The sequence below is a fragment of the Phoenix dactylifera genome, chromosome 5, assembly GCF_051530095.1.
Source record: "Phoenix dactylifera cultivar Ajwa chromosome 5, Ajwa_hap1_PhDact_Kaust_v1.1, whole genome shotgun sequence".
Classification (NCBI taxonomy): Eukaryota; Viridiplantae; Streptophyta; class Magnoliopsida; order Arecales; family Arecaceae; genus Phoenix; species Phoenix dactylifera.
Window position 1 is genome coordinate 22,641,945 of NC_143194.1, and position 10,510 is coordinate 22,652,454.

Genomic DNA, 10,510 nt, shown 5'->3' on the forward strand with positions numbered 1-10,510 from the left:
TAATTAATTAATTTTTTATTACTTATGGTGTAGCAGTTTAGAATTCTTACCGGGCTTGAAAGATTAGAACACCCTTCCTCTTTCTCTTTTTCAGAGTTACAGGTTGTATAATACATGACTATGGTTAGAAATCACAAGTGTAGGAGATGATTAAATAGAGCACCACTTATACTAGTTGGAAGATTAAATTTTATAATTGGAAGTTATCTGTTATAAAATATAATCGTTTTGGTTCACGTTTGTTGAGGTTGTGATAAAGTTTTAGGCCTAGCATATTCTCTAGGCCTCTACTCTAAAGAGTATCCAACTGTATTGTGTTCTAGACCCGAGTGCTGGATCCGGAGCATGACAATATCTCAAACATACCATGTCAAAACCCCATTGAGATCTTCCCATGATTTTGTTTGCTTAGTATTTGCCGATGCTTATCGTTACCCAGTACTAGAAAATGAAACTCTTTTAGGGGCACATGAAATCTAGGTATCTTCCAAGGGTTGGCTTGCTTAAATTGCTCTCTGAGTTCTCTAGTTTGTTTGCTGCAATTTGAATGAGTTATACTGCAGAAGATAATTAGTGAAAAATGAAACAATTAGAAGATAATTACTAATAGCAATTATATTAAGCTTTTGCTGAATACTTGTTCCTCAAAACGAAAATTCTGAAATGGATTGGAGTGTACATGAAAAGGAGGGCCAAAGCAACAGAGGGAAAAATCCAGGAGTGCTGATCTAAATAACTTCTTATGGATATAGAAATGACTATTTTCTTAGCAATATCCATGTACTTATACGCAAAGATAAACGTTTCGGTTAAGATCTGGATTTAAATCCAAGTATACAGATTCGATCCTAATTTTAATGGATCAATCAGATTTCTCAATGATGTAACAATGTAATAAATTCATCAAGCATTTACCTTGCCATTTAGCTTCCTGGAAGCAACATGTACTACCATAATCTCAGCAACCAACTCGCCTCTGCTTAATCAAATAACGTAAAAGCAAAACCCCACACCCCACCCAAAAAAAAAAAAACAAAACAAAAAAAACAAAAAAAGCAATGTTAATATTAACCTGAGAGGAGAGAGAACTGGTATTTATTAGTCCAATTCTTTTGGTAAAAGAAATTATCGACAGAATGGATCAACTTTTTCTGATTATTTCTGCTTCTGAATAACCAATCCTCCATGATCATCTGGGACCATCCCAATTCTCAACACGATTGATAGCTTTCATCGCCTGAAGACGAACCCAAAAGGAGTCATAATGAGATGCATTTGGAATTTAAAAAGAACTCAAATGAGAAGTCTGAGAAATGTATAGGGTATAAGAGTGTTAGGTCTCACCTCCTTATCCCAATCACATCTGATGGTCAGGAAGGCCAATATCAATGTCTGGACAGCAGTTCCACCAATCATTCCACCCCAAATACCCTACATTTTGGTTTTTAGTTAGTACGCATTTAGATAAAACTTTAAAGTGTCATGAGATCATAAACAAGAAATGTAAGAAGTAAAATGGTCTAGAATCAGATCAGCTTTCTTAAAACGAATAATATAGTTACATATGTAAAACCCTAAGCCGAAATCCAATTTGACGTATGTGTATTGTTTCATGTAATATAGTAGATGTGAATGACTAGGATGGCAACTACTGACCTCAAATAAACTCAAAATAGTAAATGATTGAGAAAATATTACTTGACATTAATTATAAGCTCCCACCATGAAACAATTACCTTTTTAACTTTCTGAGGGAAAAAAAAATTATCCCGAAAGTTCAATCACTACTTCATGCACCTTACAATGAGTTTTGGCTTACTATTTTCTGTATAAAATCCATTCAGTGTAGCCACTAACTCCAATTCTCAATTCACAAAAAACATAGAAGTAGATGTATGGCTAACAGTATATATGAGGCAGAACAAGCATACCAGAACCCCCAAGTTGAAGAGCCATCCCATGAGAACCCCAAGAGGAACACCTATTAGGTAGTAGGACCCAATGTTAACATATGCCACCATTGCTTGCCACCCCGATCCAACAGCCACACCTACATGACATGCAGCATGGTTAGAAAACATGCACACCCTTTTTCTAATCATAGTAAAAAAGATCAAACATGGTGCTACTAAAGAGGTTTATGAGTTCGCAGAAGATGAAGTTTGCAAGGAGCCTCTTGCCACTTTCATCAAGCTATGTGAGTTTTCTTCAGTAAAGTGTAGCAACCTAGTTCGAAAACATGAAAAATAAATCAAGTTACACTAAAGATTTTCGAGCTATTTAGAAGAGAGGAGCCTACCAGAAAGAACTGGTTGAACGCTATTAAGGAGAATGGTAAATGCCAACAGAATGGACAGATTGTCTACAGCGTCAAGAACCACAGTGCTTGTGGTGAAGATGAAAGCGAATTTGTCGTGGAGGGACATGATCAAAGTGCAAAAGAAAAGGCCTATCACGACGGAGGTCGATGCCGAGACGATGGTCGCAAACCTAGCCCCCTTGCCATTGCCTGCCCCAAGCTCATTTGCAACCCGCACTCTTATTTCATTAGAACAAGCATTAAATTAGCATGGAGATTGAAAAAGGAAAATAGCAGTAAGATATATAATCAAAAAATTTATGAGATTTTGATCTTTAGAACATATCTTGCAAGATAAGATTAAAATCTAAACATGCTTCCAGATTATGAAATGGCACAAGTGCAATCTTAACAACCCAATTTACATAATCACTATGAAAAGTCCTGCGCTATATTCTATAACATTAAGTGTAAAATTAAGATAACATGCACAACCTTCTGTTGACAATGGTATGACCAACCTTTATTTGGACAAATAATCTAGCAGTTAATCAAGCACTGTTACACTATTTATGCATGCCTGAAGGATTCATAGAATTATTAACAAGGCCATAAGCAAACAAGGATAACTCAATAATGCATGAGAAGTTTCTTTTCATTATTATTGTATATATATACCTTAAATCATCTAACTTTTGCATAGTCGTCGTACCATTAGATTTTTGGCTGATGGTATTATTAAATTACCAATTTAAAGGTAAAATAACTTTATTGCCCCTATGTACAAATATTCTTGACAAAATTAAATAAAAATATTGTTTTTTTTTCAATGAAAATTAAAAGTTAATTTTTTCAGGGATATTGACATGAAAGAATAGTAGTGTCAAATTGAACCTCAAAACAGATATACTCTTTTAGTGCTGTGAGCCAAAAATCTATGATGAAGGGCACCCATACAAATACAGGATGGCTTGAAGGGTATACGTTAGTGAGTATCAAAAGGTAAATATGCAATAACATATTCTGCATGGGTATATATGCAAAAAGCCCTTATTATTATTATAATTGATTTGCCCTTATGAGTGATGCATGAATGATTTGCAAAATACATCAATAATTGAATTGCGAGTGAGATGATCCAATTATTTCAGAATTATTGTCGAATCATTTCTTCAAAATAAAATCCTTATTTGTTTTCTCCATAATGTGAAAGACTATCATTTTGGAGATGGGAGCCACATGGACTGAACAGTCAAGACCAAGGTTCGCCGTACCGGTACCGAACCCCGTACCGGTGCCGCACTAGTATAGGCGTACCGAGTGTCGGTACGGTACCGTACGCTCGGTACCGACCGTACCGATATTGGTTTACCGATACCGGTACCCATCGGTACGGGTACGGTACGCTCGGTACCGACCGGTACAGCGAACCTTGGTCAAGACAAAGGCATAGCTCCTTGGACTTGATAAGTAGCAATTTTCCATACAAGAAATCAAGAAACGAAACATGCCTAAAAGATGAATAAACTACTAAAACTTAGAAGATGGTAAATGAAGGTTTGGGCCTAAATCCAAGGTACATGTGTCAGTATGTTCCATATGAGAAGTAGTTTGCTAGGGAATATGTTACAATATTAGAAGTTAATGGATGAATTAGTTTGCTAGCGAGGGCATACAGACTAACACAATCATATAACAAAATTATTATTAAAAAAAAAAACGTCTTGCTAAAAGATCCATGGAATGAATTAAGACCATTTTCTCATAGACATCCCTCCCATACTACAACTCCAAATGAAGCATGTTATGAGCAACTATGTAATACCGATATTCTCAAATAATTGGAAAGGACAACATGTTAGCTATTAAGGCCACATGCACAGGTGTTACAGATTTAGCTAGTCTAGCAACATAATGTTCCTCTAGTACAAGGAAAGAAGTCATGCACCAAACCCTGTGGCAAACAGAAACAAAGGCTGGGTTGGTCAAAAGTTGGGTAAATTCTGCTAGTCCAAACATTATTTTTCCTACAATCTTCTGAGAAGAAACAAGAATGGACAAACGCAAAATATCAGAGCTAGAGGATGGCTCCAAAACTGGTGAGGCTGATGGCAATATCAGAGCTCAGACCCATGTCATTGAGTATTCATCACTTGTGCGTACTCTGTGGGGCCTGCGTCTGTGAATGCCGCTGGTTCCCTGGCCAAGAGGGACCTGGCTCTTTCCAGCACCACAGAGCTACAGGAGTACTGTCCTCTGCTGCATGATGATACCTTGTCCTTATTATTGAACCTTTGCAGGCTACCAAACCATGACCATGGATTCAAAGCTGTTGAAAGGGGAAACTGCTGCTTCCTACTCACTGCTTCCCTTTTTATTGCCTTCTCGGTCGAAAGTTGTATTTACTTTTATAAAGAGCAGAGCCCAGCGCACAGGCCAGCAAAGACAAACGCCGGGCCAAAAAAAAATTAGGCTTACATGAACCAACCCATATACGAACTACATATCTATGCTATTCCTGCATTGCAGTTAGAATTATCATCTGTGTCCACACTATTTCACAAAACAAATGAATACCCGGAGCCACATCCATGGAGCTAAATTTTCCCTTAAAAAATAGAAATTTAAAAAAAATGGAATAATTATTCATTTTGCTTAATATAAGGTTAATAATATTTTTATAAATATTATTGTCAAAAAGTAATTACTATAATCTAAAAGATTATTTCGGAGTTTAGTTGGATGGGCAAGGTTCCCTTATAGATGAGAAGGTAGGAATTTCAATGCATATGCATAGTCAAATTGTCTAAGTTCATTTGTTTAAATAGTTAAGTTTAAGCCTCTGGAAAAAAGGTAATATGAATTAAACAAAATAAAGCTTAATTTTCAATGAAAATATGTAAGAATATTTAAAATATTATTATGTCAAAAAGAAGTTATTTTAGGGGCTCCTTAAGCACAAGATAATATGAAATCGAAATTGCAGTCCATAGATAAACATAAAAGAAGAAAGGGAGGGAGTGTGTCAAAATTACATACCCAGTACCAGCAAAGAAACCCAAAGGAATCATCAACTCCCATCCATTTATGCTCATGCTGTTCAGAGGAGAAAATAATAGTGATCAAAATCTAATTAAACATTCGCCATCATCTCGAACCGACCGCATTAGCCGCATATATACAAACATTAATACTCAGGAGAAAATTAAAGAAAGTCAGCTACATAGTTTAAGGACAAAGAGCGACAATTGTACTGAACCATCTAGATCTTTTCTTGTCAAATACGTTGATTGGCATCAGGTTGTTGTAAGTTGTACTAAATGACTAAAGCTTTTCAAGTCCTGCAAACTATTTGAAAAATTTAATATTTAGTTTACTAGAACAGCACTTTCTCAACTGATGTATAAATTTACTTTTCTTTATAAAATATGTTTTAATTGGATAACTAGCAAAAATTGTCAAATAACTGCCACTATTTATGTCACACAAATACTTTTATGACAAAAAAAATAGATAATGAGAAAGTGGGACAAATAATTGGAGAAATGAAGTCACCAACTTCTGAAATTTTTCGTATATGACGATGAAATGTGGGACCACAAGGTAAGCTTGTGGGCGCAAAGTCTCGAGCCACAAAAGAAAAGGTGATTCAATAGCGGCCATGGCATCTGTCTCACATAATGCGCTTGACTCCAAAAGCTACAAGCCAGCAACGAAAGAAACAGCTGAGGATGAGGCTTCTTACCAAATGGAGAGCGCATCTACTGCTATCTCGGCATTCCTTAAGTTTCCAGTCAGAAGAATCAATATTCTGTAGTACCAGTTCTCCAAACTGTTGGCATCAAAGAATAAAAAAAACAAAGAAAAAAGAACGAGTCAAAACATGGATAGAACCAAAACTTGGTGCCAGAACCATATTCATGTTGTGAGTGGAAAAAAGATCCAATTGTTTTTTTTACGACATGTCACCTCTATCACATCAAATAGCTTATATGCATGGTACAAAGTTCGTAATAATAATATTCCAGATGGACCTAGATGGACTCCAAGTTGCAAGAGAATGCAGGTAGCGGAAGCCAAAGGATACACGCTAAGCCAAGGAGCTTTTCAGTCACTCAATCCGTCACAAATTCCTGGTGCTACGTCAAGAAGCAATTTGAGGTCTAAGGTGATAGGTTGATATATGGATCAAAACTTTATCTATCAAGCACATGGTAATCAAGATTCTTCGACAATTATGTACCAAACCTGGTCTAAAGTAACCTCATGAGGTCATGTAAGGATCAAAACCTAGTTTGGTGTGGATCGAGTTTTTTAAGACTATTGTGATTATTCAATCTCATTGGAGAGACGGGTGCCAATTAGCGATCAAGCACATGACGAGAAGTGATTGCTAATTATTGTATCATTTCTTTGAAATAATTCGCAGCAGTCCAATCAGAGCTCTCACAAGGAAACAGCATAGAAAAAGCTAAGGCAGGCTACTTAGAATGCCAAAAAGGAAGCCCCATGCATGCCAAAGCTACATGTATTGCTGATAATTAGTATGGCTTTTCGTTTTGGATATCCAATATGAGAGGAAAAAAAAAAAGATTGAATCGAAGTCTTAAACCATGGATCATAACATTATTGCCAATCAGCACAGTAATGTTCCGAAAAGGCAAAGTGTGAGCATAGAAGACTGACCATAGCATGACACCAGAAGCAGCAGAAAGCTTCAAGAATTCCCAGAGCCCAGCAAATGCTTCCATGGAGAATCCATGCCAAGAGTGAGGGCAACCTCCGCAGCTGACGTATAAGAATTGGCAGGCTACGGCGACCCACCAAGAGAAGTTGAGCGTCGCAGCGGTGCCGGTGAGGCCAAACTGAAGCTTTGACACGAAGAGCCAGCTGATGAAGATGTGGACAACCATCGCAATAGCAGATATATAAGCATTGATCGCATTCTTGAGCTGGCTTTGCAGGAACCTCTGGAGGGGGAAGAGGAACACAAAGGAGAAGTGGAGGGGGATGAACCAAATCGACACTTTCCCGGCGAGGGCCGCCAGCTCCGGCGGTTGTCCCAACAGAACTAGGATCGGCGTCGCGAAGAAGTACATCGGCAGGAGGAGGACGGCACAGAGGAAGAGCACAATCCATGATCTTTGCATGTAGATACCCAGCATGTGGTACTTCTTAGCACCGAACGCTTGTCCGCACAATGTCTCTAGTGCACTGGCCATGCCCAGCTGCAAGTGTTCGATCGTATCAATTCAAACATCTACTCTTCGATGATAGTATAAAGAGATTGGAAGCACAACCAAGAAAATTGTGATCGGTTGCTCTTAATCATTGGTGAATTTGTATCAAACATGTCCCTCACTGAAAGTATCAACCAACTGAACTGCTACAAGATGAGTTGCATTTGGATTTTTCCATCAAACATCAAACTGAATTAATGAGATACCACATGAACATTATGACTTCAGTGCATTATACTAGATGTCAAGATGCTCCCAAAAATCCGATGAATCGAGGAAAAATATGAGCTTGTTAATTTCTTGAAAGATGCTATAGATAAATCAATTGATGCACCAAAAATAGCTAAGAAAATTCAAACATCATAATCTGGATAGACGCTCTGCCGCAAACCACTTCCATCGAACAAATGAAATTATACTGGAAGTCCCAATTTTTGCCAAGATTCGGCTCCAGAAGCAATAAACAAAAAAGTTCACTGTATCTTGCCAAGAGAGATTTGGCTTAGACATTCAGTGTATATGGAAGCCCCCACATTGTCACATTCAAGAAACTAGTCAAAATGGGCTAGGATATTTTTTTTATAACCAAGCGAGCATACGAAGTCATAAATATTAAGCTGTCAAATGAAAACAGTACAAAAGGAACTTAATGTAGTGGGCTCCCTTCCTAGTTTGTCTTGAACTCATTGAACCAGCGATCCCCTCGGAGGAATAGAACGCCAAAAAGTTTTTTTCTTTAAAAAAAAAAAAGGAAACATGATTTTAAAAGTTAAAAATGGAAGAAAATAAATTCCAAAACATGGTAAGAATAAATATTGTGGACGGGCATAAATGGTATATTAAAAAAAAGGAAAAAAAAATTGGGAGTGTGAGTGAGTCCCATGAATTTCACCATATTCTTCCCAAAAAAACTAAAAAAAAGAGAGAGTTTTGAAGATGGATGGAAAACAGGGGCAGCGAGATCCTAAAGGAAGAGGAAAGGAATGGATGGGATACCATGAGGCCAAAGTTGAAGCCGACGACGACGGTGTTGGCAATGGACATGGCAGCTAGCTCGAGGTCGCCGAGGTGGCCGGCAAAGGCTTGGGTGATGACGTTCATGCTATAGGTCACCACCCTGCTAAAAATGGCCGGCGCAACAATTCTCCAGAGCTTCTTCGACTCCTCCCATGTCCTCCTCGCCAATCCCACCCCCCCATCCAACTCCTTCTCTTCTAAGAGAGCAGCACTCAGCTCTCCTTTCTCCATGTCTCCTTTTCCTTCCCCTGTTATCGCTTTATTAGAAAGCACACACAAAGACAGACACAAACACAGAGAGAGAGAGAGAGAGAGGGAGAGAGAGCTACCGAGAGAGATATATAAGCCTACGGATGGATACACCAAGGGAGGGAGTTTCCGTGTCCGTCTTGGTGTGCGCTACCTCCAACGGACGTGGTCAAGTCTGACCGATGGGTGCGAGACGCTGGCGCCGTATGGACAGCATTGCACGCTTGTTGACTTGACCTAACACCCGCACATTTATATTAGAGCTTTGTGTTACGAAAAAGCAAGCATCAAACCCCTTTTATGCATGGTTTATACCTTATAGCTTATACTTTATAATAAAAGTGGGATTAATGCTATAATGGTAGTAGAGTTGATCATGGGCCAAGTCTGAGAACAAAAATATCAAATTTTATATAAATTTAGCCCAAAATTTGATTAAAAATTAATAGAATTTAGGCCTAAGGTTCAGCATATATATATATATATATATACTTGAGGATGACTCTTTGATGCTTGTTAGACGACTAATTGATTTAGCATCTTCAGAAACTAGTCCGTGTCCTCTGAGATAAGATTGTCGGAGACTGGTGACTAATTTATTAGCTTTTAAGATGACACATATCGATCATGAAGCTAATAGTACTGTAAGGCAATATATATAGCTAATCATACGAAAACTATAGTATAGACTGCTTCGACAAATATTTCTTCTAATTTATTAAATACTATATTTTTTATTTTTATTTCTGTCCACGTTTTCGGTACTTAATTAGATGCATTTAAGCTTCAAAACTGGTCCAAGGCGGATGACTTTTGTTAAGGGCCAAATGGAGTCCCCCTCTGGTGACATGAGCACTGACGAACGTTATCTTCGTCTCGTCGCGCTGCATTTATGATCTATATCAGCTATTCCAACCTCTCCTGAATCCGCCCTGCCTCTCTGAGCGGCCACGGTGCTATCTTCCAAAAGTTCTGTGAGGCGTCAATTTAGTGTATAAAAGTAAATTTTAAATATTTTTGGTAGGTATCAGTCTCTGTTTTATTAGTGAATGATAAGTGCAGCGACTGCGCGTCCACAGGACTTGATGATCCCCCGATTATTATTTTTTTTAACAAAAAAAAGAGAGAGAGAAACCCATTCAAATTTATCGAAGAAAAAGAAAATAAAAAAATGCAAAGTACTTAATTTTTTTGTATGGGTAATGGAAATTATGAATGTGATATTTATTTGCAACTTGATTTTCACTCGCATTTTTTGTAATTTTTAGTTAAAAAACTGAATTATTCAAAAAAGAGTTTATAACAGAAGGAAATATATAAAGAGCTTCTTAACATCCAAATTGATTAGAATAAATTTTAGCATAATGATAAGAATGCTCCATTATAACCAGTATTAGCTTCGAATTAGAAAAAAAAAATTGTATTAGCTTTTGAATAAAAAATTTAAGCTATTTTGTAAATATAAAAGGAGGTTGTTTTGGGATAAGACGAGAGAAAGGGATGTGGCTGAAAAATTCAGAACACAAGGCCTCCGTCAGCCATGAGCTGGCCATTCTCGTGTTCAAATTGAAGTGTTCCGGAGGTTCTGGAAGAGACCCATCTCGGTGGGCTCCGGTGTGTGCTTCCCTCCGCTGCGTTCAGAGTTGGGACCGTTGCGAGTTCGTTGAGAGGTCTTTTTGCTCCTGTTTCTAATGAAATGGCTCTT

At 37.7% G+C, this 10,510-nt stretch overlaps 1 protein-coding gene across 1 annotated transcript; it reads right to left on the bottom strand.

Annotated features, from left to right (window-relative positions):
• Positions 1-803: 803 nt before the first annotated feature.
• On the bottom strand, positions 804-8,881 carry LOC103717979 (protein DETOXIFICATION 27-like). The gene is made up of 8 exons (XM_008806575.6): positions 8,536-8,881; positions 6,986-7,527; positions 6,045-6,131; positions 5,339-5,395; positions 2,300-2,538; positions 1,932-2,050; positions 1,345-1,431; positions 804-1,237 (listed from the first exon to the last, which is right to left on the bottom strand). The coding sequence occupies exons 1-8, from the start codon at positions 8,785-8,787 to the stop codon at positions 1,190-1,192; spliced, it is 1,431 nt and encodes a 476-aa protein (XP_008804797.1). The 5' UTR covers positions 8,788-8,881; the 3' UTR covers positions 804-1,189.
• Positions 8,882-10,510: the final 1,629 nt, after the last annotated feature.